The following is a 15,021-nucleotide window of genomic DNA, read 5'->3' on the forward strand; positions in this document are numbered from 1 at the left end:
AAAAACATTTAGTTCGAAGTAGCGCCTTGTCCGTCGTACATGTTCCTCTTTTAGTCCGCGTCTTCGTAGCGCTCTTTTCTTCAAGTATGCAGGTAGGACTATACTCACGAATATACATATAGCGCCAAACATAATTGAGTGTTGCGATGCGATCGGAGATCATGTAGCTATGCTACAACTAGATTTCGGCCAAAGCTTTCGGCAGGGTGTCACAGCAAATCCTGTTTATGTTTCTTGATTATGTGAATTTCGGATCAGTCATTTTGGACGGGGTGAAAATGATGTATGATGGTTCTACCACAAACTTAATTTTTAACAACAAATTGAGCAGGCGGACTGCAGTAATGTCTAGCATAAAACAAGGCTGTCCGACCTCGGCCTTGCTTTCTGCACTTTATTTAGAACCTTTCTGTTTAAAGTTACTACATAGCTATAATTTTCTCGGGTACACATTCTTTGGTAGAGAAATAAAAGTTCTAGCTTATGCCGACGACATAGCAGTATTCTGTCGCGATAAACAGAGCACTGCAGAAGCTGTGAGAGAAGCCCAAGCTTTTTGGAATGCTTCCTGTAGTGCCATAAGTTCGTCAAAATGTTTAGGGTTTTGGCACGGGAATTGGCCAGATGCACCAAAGTCTTTTGCAAAATGCAGTGGAGTGTATTACCCGGCACTTATCTTTGGGTTCCGCTCAGTAACTGCCGTGAGCCAGTCGAATACTGGACGAGCGAGAGAGACAGAAAGAGTAAACTAACAAACGGGGAGGCCACAACTTTTCGATGTTTGCTAGGGCCAAGGTGTGTAATACCTTTTTAGTGGCTAAGGTGTACTACGTCCTGCAGGTGCTATGCATGAGCCGATCTTCAATTTAAAAAAATACACAGAGTCTTTGCAGAATTTATTTGGGGTTCGGAATGGGAACGCACGAGCAGAAGTAATTTGTTTCACACATTGCGCAATGGAGGACTTGGTTTAACGCATTTCTTTTTCAAGCAACTTGTGTCGAGATTTGTTTTCTTCCGCGACCAAAGCGATGGGTTTCTTTTTTTTTTCTAATTCGAAGGCATGCCCTTAGGCATAATACAAAAGGTGTTAAAAATACACGAACAGATTCGACTCGGTGCAAAAAATCTAGGAGTGAACGATGATGGGGTCCATGAATCCAACGTTCAAGGTCGGGTGGGCGGCCAGGCCGAAGGCCTGTTGCGCGGAGGGGGCGGAGACGGCTTAGATGAAGTACTGGGCACGTCCATAATAGGTGTGTCACTCACATTTTGCATTCCTGTGTTGCAAAATGGGCACGGTGAGCCGTAAGGACCATGGTACTGTTGTGGCCAGAGAGCGGTCACAGACGGGGTGAGCGCGACCCCGACACGTAGCCTCCTTAACGTAACCTCCTCTCGGTGGGTTAACCCACCAGGGAGGTCTGACCCACACGGAGGTATGAGAGCTCGCGTGGTACGTCGGAGGGTTTCCTTTTCCAGGATCAGTCGTCCACAGGCGTCTTCAGGAAAGTGTGGAAGTGGGTATGTTGTAATCTGTGGGTGGGTTGCCATATCTGCTTCAAGGAGACCCGGCAGGGCTGCTCGAGGCACCCACTGGAGGCGTATGAGGATATTCGTAGTGGCAGCAAGACGGTGAATGCTATCTGAGAATAGAGTGGACCGAGACACCCTACGTATGTCGTGGATGGCTTGAGTCGAGTCTGTGCGAATGATGATTTGAGAGTATCGAGCATCTTGAACAGTAGGTAGCAACGCGGCCAAGCCATCTCGTATGGCAGCAAGCTCGGCAAGGTAGGCCGGTGGTTCAGGATCGGCAACATACGAGCACGTTTGGCCTGCCTCTGGTATCAATGGACACACGAGAGCTGTGTGAATCATGGTGCCATTAACACTGGCATCAGTGTATGCTACAAGAGTCGCAGTCTTGATTGTCATCGGCGCGATGAAGGCGGGAAACATGGGCATTCGCCTGACGAGGAAGCGGGCTATACAGACGACCAAGAGGCTTATTGTCACCTAATTGTACCCTTTTCCACGGAGCTACATCGGGTCTCGTAGATGCTGGATTGTCTATTTTGTGTCCCATGTACCGGGCCAGTGAAGCAGCCGAGCCGAAATATGATGGCTTTAGGGCACGCGCGCATTGACGTTGGTGTACGAGTTCGTCAATAGTGTTGAGTTGGGACTCAGCCTGTAGGGTTGGCAACGGAGTGAGACGTGGTAGTCCCGTTATGGCCCGCATAGCTTCGTTATTAATGGCCTCAAGGCGAGCCCATTGTGCCTTCGTGAGATGATGAAACTGAGCTCTGTAGACGAGTCGTGGTTGCAATATAGAATGGACAAAAAGGCGAGCCATGTTGGTGCTCGCTCCGCCAGATTTCCTCGCAATCCGACGTATCAACTGTATCGTTTCTGCGGCCTGTTGCTTTGCATTCTTGACCCATGGTCCCGCAGATCCGGAGGAATCGATTTCAAGGCCGAGTACACGGAGAGTTGAAGCCTCGTGTAATGGTTGCTGATCCAGAGTTAACTGAAGAGGCAGGAGTGCCAGTAGACGGCGCCCATACTTCTTCGCTACTGACATGTACGTCGTTTTGTCCTTGGAAATGTCAAGCTATCTGAGCACACCAGTTGTGCGTCATGTTTAGGGCCTCTTGGAGCGCTTGTTCTTGGTGGCAGATTTCAGGATCAACTGACCAGACAGTGATGTCATCTGCCTACATTATGTAGTGTGCGTTATGTATCGTGGCTAGCTTCCAGGCTAGTGGAAGGAGAGCAATATTGAAAAGGACTGGTGCGAGCACAGATCCTTGTGGGACACCCCGATGTGCGACGAACTGACCTGCTGCTTGGCCAGCCAGGCGAATGGAGAAGGTGCGAGCGCACAGGAAGGCTTCGCCGAATGTGCAGACACGGCTAGGGAACTGAAGCCAATGGAGAATTCCGACAATTGCTTCGTGACTCACATGGTCGTACGCTTTACGAATATCCATTGCCAGAATCGTGCGAATTCTTCGGGAGCGGCCTTCGATGAGAACCATAGAAGATAGGTACGCAAGGCCATCCTCTGCGCCTAGATGAGCACGGAACCCGATTTGGCCAGGATGTTACCATGAGTACCGCTCGAGCCACCATGTAATACGTGTCGCGAGCATATGCTCCATCAGCTTGCCTAACGTTGAGGTTAGTGCTACTGGGCGCATATGAGCGATATTATCTTGGGGTTGTCCGGGTTTGGGAATGGGGACCATTTCTGCATGCCGCCAAGAATCGGGAATGACTCCTGTAGCCGAAGCTTCGTTTATGGTCCCCAACAGCACTTCGAGAACCTTGCCTTCCGTGTTTTTGTAAAGTTCATACGGTATGCCATCCGGTCCTGGTGCCTTGCATGGCTTCGACAGGTCGATTGCCGCTAAAAATTCCGCCATGGTGAAGGCAGCTTGTATACCCTCGATGTCAGAGAGCGTAGGCGGCGTGCCTGCGTCCGCGGGAAGGCAGTTTTGAACAACGAAGGGAGGCGGTGCTGTGTCCAAAGCCGGAAAAAAGGTGTGGGTGACAGTTTCTGCGAATACTGCTGGTGTCTGGCCCGATGCTAACAGGTCGCAGGCTGCGGGCTCTGGAGGGCGCCGACCACGTTCCATTACTCGGAAGGTGCGCCAAATGGAGGCATTGGACGACGAAGGTCCGAGAGAAGAGCACCAGTCCATCCAGCAGCCACGTTCTAAGCGGTGTTCATGGCGCCGAGCTGCTGCAGTAAGGCGTTGGGCCTCTAAGCGAAGGGTATTTGATGCAGGGTCACGTTCTGATGCAAGTTCTGCTTGGCGGCGCGAGGCCCACAGACGCAGAAGTTGCAAATCAGGAGCAGTTCGCGATTCATCAACCCTCGACGTACGTGTCGCTTCAACTAATGCCGCCTTAAGACAATGGGACGGGTCCACCATGAAGATGGATACATTGCTTGCTGATACCGTCCTGTATCGATCCCAGTCCACCACTCGACATAGTCGGCGGAGGCGGCCTGTTCCGCCCGAAGATAAGCCAAGGTGAATCGGATGATGGTCGCTACCCCAGCAGTCGGGTTCACATGACCACGAGACGGTCGTCCTTCCTAGCCACCAAGATAAGTCCGGTGAGTGTGGCGGCGCGCGAGGGTGGTCTCTCCGACGAGTAGGCACTGACACATTATTAAGCAGATTGAATTGGGTGTCCATAAATGTGTCCAGCACACAGGTACCACGCGCACTGGAAATAGCGTATCCCCATGTGGTGTGGGGCGCGTTAAAATCTCCTGCTACCATAATGGGGCAACGAGGATGTTTCTGTCGTAGGTACGCCAGCCAGCCGAGACACAACCGAGCCGCACGACCGCTGTAGGGGCGGGCATAGTATGAAACGATGATAACGTCCGTGCGTTGGAGACGAACCAATACGGCCACGACTTCTTGCCACAGAGTACACCACCGTGAAGGATGAACGCGAGTCTGATGAAGAGTGCATCTTACATACGCAGCAGCCTTTCCTGGAGGGACATCGGGCGTAGCACGCCTACGGTCCAACATTGAAGGCGATGAGTATGCCACAAATCCTGGAATGGGCGGCAGGCCGTTGGATTCTTGAAGCAGTAGAGCCCAAACACGCAGCTTCCCATATCTGAGATGCTGACGCAGCTATCAGACCTTCCCCGCCATGCCGCGACAGTTCCACTGTAAGCTGCCTTCTGGCACACTTGAAGACGTAGCAGCCATCATAGATTAGGATTGGCCAGTAGAACCGAGGTGAGATGCTGGAGATGTGTCGCAACGAAGCGCAGGAGTTTTTGGGGTGAAAGAGGCTTCGACACAGATGCCGGGTTAGCCATATGAGCAGGACTAGACGTCCGCGCTCCGTCATGACGACGCCGGAGCACTGTACGGCGTTTCTTGAGACGTTGGATTTCCTTTTCAAGGTTGGCCTGGCGAGCGTCGATCTCGAACTCTTCGTCTGCCAAAGGAAGCGGCGTGTCTTCTATCGATTCTGATGCCCGTTGCGGTCGTGAAGTGGACGACCTAACAGCTGCGCTATAGGTACGAGTGGCAGCATCACTTGTCGCTGTAATTGCTTTTGTCACCTGGCTAGCGTCCTCTTCCAGCGAGGCCAGAACGGCGTAACGGTTGTACACAGGGACTTGTTCCATTGATGAATCTCGAGGGGTCCTTGCTGGCTGTCGAGAATGGCGTTGTGGAGCCTTCTTGGTGGCCTTCAACTTCGTAGGACACGTCGTGGAAGTGATGTCATAATCGTTTCTTTGGCATAGGCCGCATCTAAACGATGCCGACGGTTCAGGCTCCACGGTGTCGTCCTTAGGTGGGTAGGGGCAGGATGATTTCATGTGTCCCTGTCTAAAGCAAGAGTAGCAGTACACAACGGAAGGCTTGAAAGGACGCGGGCGCAGTACGCAGCCGTAATACAGGATACGTTCAGGTGGGGCATTAGGACCTTGAAGCGTGATTAGGCACGTACGACCGCTGCCTAGGTAGCGAGCAGCCACGACCTTGTGTGTGGGACACGATAGTTCCTGCAGGAGCCTCTCGGTTTCATCGTCAAGGTCAACGCCATTAACCACGTAGCGTCTTAAATCGGTACCGCTGGCGAGGTACGCCTGGACTGGAAGGACACACTCTTCCTAGACTTGTATTTGTTGCAGTTCTTCGAGTTTATAAACTAGTGCCATAGTAGACACCCATACTGAGACCGTATTAGTGGGTTTGTGTAGAGCAAAACCTTGAAATTGGGAAGTCTCGAGGCAGGCGTCCAGGGCCGCTTGAATGATACGGTTGTGCAGAGTGGAGATGTCATATCTAGCACGAGGCTTGATAGCCACTTTGTACGCGGAGATGTGCGTGTCGGTCGTGCGGGCAGGCCTTGTGATGAGCGAGGTATTTTCGGGGCTGCTGGAGCTACATTTTCATCCGTTGGAAGGCCAGTAGCTTCCTTCGTTCTCTTGGCTGAGGTGTGTGCCACGACAGCAGGGCTGTTCTGCTCCATGTTGGTGGTATCCATGCTCAGGGTACCGCCTTCGCACGTTGCACTTGTCCCCACGAAGGAGACGCTCCTGACTTGGATGGCAGTTGCATCGGCAACGCTCCGCTCTTTCGACGCGGCGGACAACAGCTTGAATGCTCCGCGTCGACGCGGCGAGTGCCGCGGGGGCACTCGCACTCGCGAAGCCGCGCAAGAACTCGAGTTGGACGACGCAGCAGGAGAGTGTAGATGACGACGGACCTTGTAGATAGGCGCCAGTAGTAATTGCGAACCGCCAAAGCGGTCCATAAACAACAGAGTTCCAGTAGCGGGGAAAAGAAACCAGCAAACGGGGCGAAATTCCGGAGCTACGGAAAAACACGTCCGAGCGGAACGATCGCTGGAAACGCCTTCCAGCGATGGGTTTCTGCGGACGGTGATCCAAGTGAGATTGCGCGACGCTTTGCCCGATTACGTTGTATCGTCGCACGCAATGAAACCGATGGCACTAAGGGCTATCTGCGTGAAGTTTCCATTGCGATACGTCTTCTAAACGCTCGATTTTCGAAAGACTACTTGGTTGCAGTGTCACGAAAACAATTGTATAAGGATCTCGTCGAAGTGTTTGTACCTACACCAGTGTATCGTTCTATGTATAACTTAAGGCCTGAACGAGATGTTTTCAAGCGAGTGAAGAATATGCCTGTACGAGCTAATGCAACATCATTCTTTTTCAAACTGCATACCGGCACACTGCCTGTTAAGCCATGCCTAAGAAGCAAGGGCTTGTTTGTCCCATGGTCAGACAACTGTCTTATACGTAACAAGAAAGAAATTGTCGAATATATTTTTATTGACTGCCACGATGCCCGCTTTCTTTGGGATATGCTGCAAAGAACTTTAAAAAAGGAGTTCCCTATTACTGTGTTCGGAATAAGGTTTTTCCCATGTGGTGAACCTGACGGTGTGCCGGTAGACATGTTAATGCTATTGTGTATTCAAAGCGTGTGGCGAACTCGTATGGCTGTACGCAATGCTGATGTCCATGCGAGGTCAGTAATGTAGTATTTTATTGAGAGTGTTATTTATACAAGCGAAGTATTGAAACATCTAAGTGATCCACCAAATTGCCTTTCAGTGTTGGACAGTTTGGCTTCGATGAAGCCATTTTAACATGACACGTCAGTCTTACTAACCACTAGACGTTCTCACACTAGTTTTTATTTTACAATATCTGTATGTACTTGCCAAGCCGGTAATAAAGAAAAAAGAAAAGCTGGCGTGGCATAGCGGTTAAATGCCGTGCTTGGGATCTATACGTTGGACGATCAAATCCTGGTCGAAGCCACTTCTTTTTTATTGCACTAAGACGTTCTTTGTTGCTTTCTGCATTCAAAAATATATAAACGGTGCCCAGGGACCGCATATGTAACGCGCTAGAGCTGTTTTACGCACGAGTAGCCAGTGGCTCCCAGTACGCCGCGCCTGCCCAGCGCGCTGCACTGGGCAGCGCGCTGGATGCCGGCGCTGGATTCCGGCGCACTGGGTCCCAGTGGCAGTGGGTTTTTCAATAGGGATGGTCGCAAGTGCCAAATGGCGTGTATTAAGGCACGGGTAATTATTATATATTTAATTAAGACACTCGATCCTACCCACAATCAATGGCGGGAGTCGAACCGGCGAATATTGGTGCTAATTAGGGTGAAGTTAATCTAGACACCGGTAATTAAGGTTCAGTTCATTCACGCACTGGAATCTGCGACCTTTGATGTTAGAAAACAATAGGAAGTAAGAACGCATTAGAATGGAAATGTCAAGTAATGTAAGGAATGGCTCGTGAGTGGGCGGGCTTTCGCCTTCATCCTAGTTAGCGTATGGTATAGTCACTGTCAACGTTTCTTTTTGTGTTGCAACGAAGTCTTTGTTAAGTTTTGTATTAACTTCAATAGACATTCTCTGGTTTCGCTAGTTTATTGATTCGAAAGCATGAAGTGGCCCATTGAGCGAAAAAGGCCGCTGCAGTAGCCACGAAATGGCACCTAAATTCCCATGGGCTGCGACACCGCGTCAGGAGAGAGAGAGATCCTTAACTGGGGGATGGAAGGTGGGGCTTAGTCAACCCAATCTGGAATCTCTCCTGACGCGGCGTCGCAGCCAATGGGAATTTAGGTGTCGTTATTGGGCTACAGACGACGGCTTTTAGCGCGCCTCGACGGAGCCGACGAAAGGGTCACCTGAATGCAGCTTGAGAGGAGAGGGCATTTGCCGCGACGCCCCGCCACCAGCGCGCGTCAACGGAGCTGATACGACGAAGCGACGCCGCTGGGCAAGACGGGTTGTAACCGGCGAGATAGGTGCGCGCGCGAGCAAATGCCGCCGTCTCGCTTTTGGAAGCTGGCACGCATACCATAGTAAGCATGCACGGCTATGGTACATTATTGCTAGAACGACACAAAGCTCAGCTAGTTGGTAAGGATTCATAATGGAAGAAAGGGTAAGGCTTGCAGACGCGGACACGAGTGTCCGCTTCTCTTGTGTCCGTGTCTACACGCCTTACCCTTTTTTGCATTATGTACGTTATTCGTAGCGCAAAACTCGAAAGACCGCTCAGCGGCGTTCAGTGGGACATTGATGCTTTCGAAGACACAACTCATAAGAAGTTCTTAGAGCGCACATCTTTGGCTTTATTCGTAGGTGAAGGTTTGTTTTATCTCAGTGCAATGGACCCCGTGTCAGTGGATCCCGTGAAGAGGAAATCGAGCCCCTCTGCTTTTCTTGTAGTTGCCATTGAAAGAGATGAAATTGTGAATTTAAATAATTCGCACTACTCTATAAAACAAACTGCCCACTTTCACAAGCCATATTATTCGAGAGCAATGTTTATCAGTATAAATTTGTTTGTGCATTAAAGATGCTTTATTTTCTCTTATCCAAGCGGGCAAATGCCTTTTCCACGCAATCTTGGCAACACCATCACGGTCTATGAACCAAAGAAATTGAAGAGGAAGATTCAGCGAGGCTGCCCTAATTAAAAAACAACAGATCCATCGTCACATTTCAGTGACTATGTTGACTGATTGGGAAAATGACAAAACCAAAACGCCGACGCATTGCTACTTGTCTGCTACCTCATAAGGAACTGCTAACTTAGCGCGGACGAAGATGACCGTGGCCGCATGCTCTGCCCCTTTGTCGCTCCTACCCTTGATTGCTTTTCGAGGTGCATCCGCCCACAAGTTCCCATTACACTGTCAATTGGATTTCAGCAGAGAAGCATGGAAGGGCGGACAACGGTGATCTGTCTTCCTCAAGCGCCACGGCATTACGGTGACACCGCTTCTGAATGTGCAGTCAGCCGCGCCAACGAAGCACAATTAGCAGTTTACTGCAGCGCAAACAGATACCTAAGCAGCCTGTATAATCAATTTTTCAGCAGCTTTATTCTTCAATATTTGCTTTATCTCATTCTGGGTTCCATATGAACTTGTGAGGCACTAAATGGACGGGAAGCTTTCTCGTTTAAATATAGCTGCCATTTTATAATAGATCCAGAGTTATGGTGTTGTCTACTGTCACTCTTCCTCAGGGCCCGTCTTCCAGATCCCGCCTACATTCATTCATGCGTCCACAAGGAACATATGTTGCATGTATCGGCTGTCTGCTAGGAGATGGCATCGCTTATTTAGCAAACCCTCTCCTACTCATTAATATGATTTTTGCAACGGCATAAGCGCAAACGTAAAGACATATAGGTAGTCAGAAATTGGGTAACGAATGTGAAATGCATCGTTCCTTTTGTTCACTCAAGTCTCAATGGACCTTCCCTTCAGTAAGGTATCTGAGGGGACAAAAACGTGCAGATAAACTCGGCGGCTCCACTGGACCGCGTGTGCCTGCTCGGTTGCGGCGTGTCGTCCGGCTACGGAGCCGCTCTGAATGTGGCCCACGTCACGCGGGGAAGCACCGTCGCCGTCTGGGGTCTGGGCGCTGTCGGCCTCGCCGTCGCAATGGGTGCTAAGGAGTGCGGCGCCAAGACCATCATCGGCATAGACATCAACGAGGCACGCTTTCTCAAAGGCAAGTGCGTTTGCAAGTATTCAGCGACGAACACGATCTGCACTGCGGGACGTTAACACTATATCGTGGGAGGCTGCTGATAGCGCATGGATGGCGAGCACAAGGGCGTTTTCATTTTGATACCACGTAGAGCTTTTCTCCGGCAACAGCGCTTACTTATGTAACGTCGACGCTGCCGTTGTCGCAGAAAATGCTGTGTCAAGCGAAGGCGGAGCCGGTGCCGCACAATGAAAAAAATGCTCTGGACTGAGATGTTGTTAGGGGACCATGGCACCTGTGATCGCATAAATGGTGTCTTCATCTTTGAGAATATTTCTCAAGTGAAGTCACTCCGGACTAGTAAACATTAGTGAAATTGCCCCAACGGTAGTTTTAGTTTCCCATTTGCATGCCGCAGTGCGTAATTCTTTTCTATTTTATTCGCGGCAGTCAAGAAACTGCTACAAAGCTTAACAGCTTTGTAGCAGTTAAGCTACGGCCATCATCGTTTTTTTAAGTGTCGTCACTTTGCCGGAATACAGGGTTCGGCATTGCGCTCGCAGTCCAACAGCCGTGATCAAGCGATACGCGGGCTGCGCACGTGGCTCTATTCAGTACACGAGGCAAGTGCGCTGAATGTTGGCGCAGGACGCAGTGCTGTCACGGCGCGAGGATAGCGACGCGGTGTTTCCATTTGTGAGTGAAAATTTATAGCACGGACGCGCCCTGCTCACAACCTTCTGGTATTGCGGACGGCCTCGTTATGCAACCGGCGCTGCCAGGGTTCATAAAAATTTTTTAAAAATAAAGCTTTCTAGCAGATACTTAAAAGGAATCTGTTATCTATAATTTTTCTGTACCAATAAAAACAAAAGACAGAAATGCTCTCTGAGAGAACCGCTGGACCAATTTCAAAAAAGTTATTCGAATTTGAAAGAGTAAGCTAAACAAAGATAGCAAGAGAAGAAACCAGAGGTTTCATTTAAGACACCATACTTATGTAAAAGATCGCTGGAAATGGGTTAGGTTGTAAAAAATTGAAACAGGAACTTTACGAATCCGTAACTCTGTACTAACAAATTCAGTGGCACTTTAGCGGTAAATGCGATATAAATGCGTCAGCATTAGGTTGCATTTCTTTTAAGTCCCGCATTCATGATTTAATCCGCGTTCACTGCATGGCAAATTGTTGCTCACGAGCTCGCTGGACACTCGTCCTGCCTGTTCGAGGAGTGAAGGGAAACTCGCGGTGGTCTGGTGCAGACCTCCACCAGTTGGCGCATTAAACAGTGAAACATCAATATAACGAACCTCGATTTAACGAAACTCGCGATGTAACGAACAATTTTCATTTCCCGGTTGTCGTTGCAGTATATACTGTGCATTTTTTTTCTCCTTTTTAAAACACATACACACTAGCGGGAAAAGGCGCGCGGGACGCCTGCGGCGGCAAAATGCACGCCCCGAAAGCGCGGGAGCTTATTCGTGCCACGGGATTGATCGGTCCTGGACCGACCTTTCGCGGCTTTACGCTGTGGCGAGCTAGCCGCGAGCACCGGAGACCAATGAGAGGGGCCCCTTTCGTGACGTGCGCGGGGCAAGCTGGTTTCCGACCGCTAGATTCGTAGTCGTAGTATCAGGCGCGCTCGTTTCGTACTATCGTGCGCTCGCGTCAGCTCTCGCTTGCGCTTGTTTTGGTCTCGCTTATTTTGATTCTCATGGTTTGCGATTGTTTTTGCAATGATGAGTCTAAACCGAGACGTCCCAATGCAAATGTTTTTTGGAGACCTTTCGCCACATCCGATTCTGTACGAGAAGACGGGCCTTGAATACAAGGAAGCGGAGGCGACACCTACTACCTCATTCTCTTTGTCTTGTCAACGCGACGACGCTGCAACAGAAGGCAGCACACCAATATGGTTATGATTACTGGCAACGACGTCGTCATCTTTATAAGACAAAGCTCGCGTTAAGAACGAAGGATGTAAACACAGCGCCGATCTGTCAGCAGACGAAGCAAACAGCACACGCAACAGCACAGCAGTGGCTCGCCGCCAGTTGGTGTGGACGCTCTTCCGCAGCGTTATGCCGGCGGCGGCGCACGGCCGCATTTTTCCCCTAGTGTGTGTGTGTGTGCCTGAACGAAGCGATTTCGTGACTCGTTTTCTATTCGACGAAATTTTAGGACATTTCAAGCATGCACTTCGGAGCCTGTATGGCTAGCAAAGCTACCAAAACACTATAGAAATGTTTTCTGTTTTCAAAATTTATTTCAAGTGTCCTTCGTATAAAATGTTGGAGCGGTAAAAACACCGTCTACGCGCGCGTGTCGGGATGGGCAGGATACACCGCTGCCTCATTTTTATCGTTGGTAAACAACTTGCTGACGCCGCGAAGCGCTAGGAGAAACACGAGAGCTTGTGGTTACATATGCTCAAGTGGGTGAGAACGGTGTGAACGCGCAGAAAAGTGATCAAGCGAGCGCTAGGGGCGGGGCAAGAACGCGGCGCCTATCTGCCATTTCCTTCTTGCTCCCGCGTCTTCATCTGCCGCGCGTCCATGCGCTGGCCGAGCGCCTTATCTTGAAAGAAATCGCAATGCGGCAAGTGCAAAGAGCGAGCCGAGACGTTTGGTCCCTTAATGCGCATCGCGTTCCCGCGCTTTAGTTTTGGCGGTCGCATAATCTTAAGTTTCCGATACACGGTTCGAAGCGTTCGCTCGCGTTATGAGAGCCAGTTGTAGGTCGTCGAATGATATCTGTGAATGTTTGCCTGAACGCGCGTAACACCGATAAAACTACGAACCTTACATAGCGTAGTTGTGTCTCTGCTATCCCCTGCAATGGCCTGCCTTGGTGGTGGAACTGTTGTGAATTTTTTTTTCTATTTTTTTTTTTTTGCTGAGCTCTAATCTCCGAATCTGTTTATCATTTTGTTTTAAAGTGAAAGCTGTACCGGACAGGCCGCCATTGTAATATGAACCTGGCAACGCTTAACGCTAGAACGTTATCTAGTGAGGCGAGTCTAGCTGTCCTGTTGGAGGAATTAGCGGGCAGTAAATGGGATATAATAGGGCTCAGTGAAGTTAGGAAGCCAAAAGAAGCATATACAGTGCTGAAAAGCGGGCAAGTCCTGTGCTACCGGGGCTCAGCGGAGAGACGAGAACTAGGAGTCGGATTCCTGATTAATAAGAATATAGCTGGTAACATACAGGAATTCTATAGCATTAACGAGAGGGTGGCATATCTTGTTGTTAAACTTAATAAGAGGTACAAAATGAAGGTTGTACAAGTCTACGCCCCTACATCCAGTCATGATGACCAGGAAGTCGAAAGCTTCTATGAAGACGTGGAATCGGCGATGGGTAAAGTCAAAACAAAATACACAATACTGATGGCCGACTTCAATGTCAAGGTAGGCAAGAAGCAGGCTAGAGACAAGGCACTGGGGGAATATGGCATAGGCTCTAGGAATAGCCGGGGAAAGTTATTAGTAGAGTTTGCGGAACAGAATAATATGCGGATAATGAATACCTACTTCCGCAAGCGGGATAGCCGAAAGTGGACGTAGAGGAGCCCGAACGGCGAGACTAGAAATGAAATAGACTTTATACTCTACGCCAACCCTGGCATCATACTAGATGTGGACGTGCTCAGCAAGGTGCGCTGCAGTGACCATAGGATGGTGAGAACTCGAATTAGCCTAGAGCTGAGGAGGGAACCGAAGAAACTGGTACATAAGAAGCCGATCAATGACTTAGTGGTAAGAGGGAAAACAGAGCAATTCCAGATCAAGCTACAGAACAGGTATTCGGCTTTAACTCAGGAAGAGGACCTTAGTGTTGAAGCAATGAACGACAATCTTGTGGGCATCATTAAGGAGTGTGCAATAGAAGTCGGTGGTAACTCCGTTAGACAGGATACGAGTAAGCTATCGCAGGAGACGAAAGATCTGATCAAGAAACGCCAATGTATGAAAGCCTCTAACCCTACAGCAAGAATAGAACTGTCAGAACTTTCGAAGTTAATCAACAAGAGTAAGACAGCTGACATAAGGAAGTATACAATGGATAGAATTGAACATGCTCTCAGGAACGGAGGAAGCCTAAAAGCAGTGAAGAAGAAACTAGCAATTGGCAAGAATCAGATGTATACGTCAAAAGACATAGCCGGCAATATCATTACTAATATGGATGAGATAGTTCAAGTAGCTGAGGAGTTCTATACAGATTTATACAGTACCAGTGGCATCCACGACGATAACGGAAGAGACAATAGTCTAGAGGAATTCGAAATCCCACAGGCTTTGATGGCAAACGGGCTCGCCGGGGCATCTCGCAGAGACCGCGGAATCTACACTCTATCATGGAATCTACGGAGCGCGTGGATGTCAATTCCGAAACTTCTTGGGTATAAAGTTCTCATAAACTTCTGATGCGGAAGGTGCATTGACATTTCCAAACGTGTGCTTTAGATTTTCAATTGCGGAACTTTGTAAGTTTAATGTTCCCATAAATATTTCACGCCAAAGGTTCATTAACTTTTCCAAAGTCGTACATCGGGCCATACAACGAGACAAGCCAAATCAACACACTATCAGACAAGTTGACAAAGCCCGCAGCGAGGCTCGATGAGACGAAGCGTTGTGGTGGTTCATTCGTGCCGTCATGTCACATAAAAGAATATTAACATTTTTCTTTCCACCTGCGCCAAAGCATCCAGTGAAGACACTAAAGCCAGCCAAGGTAACTACGTTCTTATTCATTTTTTCTACTTTGACTTTTAATCGCGAGGACACATTGAGCCTCTTCAATTTTTTTGGTCTCGCTCCCCTATCCGCGGGCTGCCAGAGCCAGCCAGAGCGCATGCGTTTTTCTCGTGTTGCCCCGACCACCGCGCAGCGCACTTCGGTGCGCGTTCGGTTTTCTCTGGCCGAGTGCATTTTCGCCTGGCAGTTTTGGACG

General features: G+C 49.4%; 1 protein-coding gene across 1 annotated transcript in view; it reads left to right on the top strand.

Moving 5' to 3' along the window:
* The window catches only part of LOC129387131 (alcohol dehydrogenase class-3-like), a 762,528-nt gene that overhangs the window by 580,391 nt on the left and 167,116 nt on the right, over positions 1-15,021 (top strand). Inside the window, exon 6 of the mRNA XM_072286648.1 lies at positions 9,864-10,080. Coding sequence (XP_072142749.1) covers positions 9,864-10,080 — 217 coding nt within the window. The remainder of the gene's footprint in view (positions 1-9,863; positions 10,081-15,021) is intronic.

This window comes from Dermacentor andersoni, chromosome 2 (genome assembly GCF_023375885.2).
Source record: "Dermacentor andersoni chromosome 2, qqDerAnde1_hic_scaffold, whole genome shotgun sequence".
Taxonomy (NCBI): Eukaryota; Metazoa; Arthropoda; class Arachnida; order Ixodida; family Ixodidae; genus Dermacentor; species Dermacentor andersoni.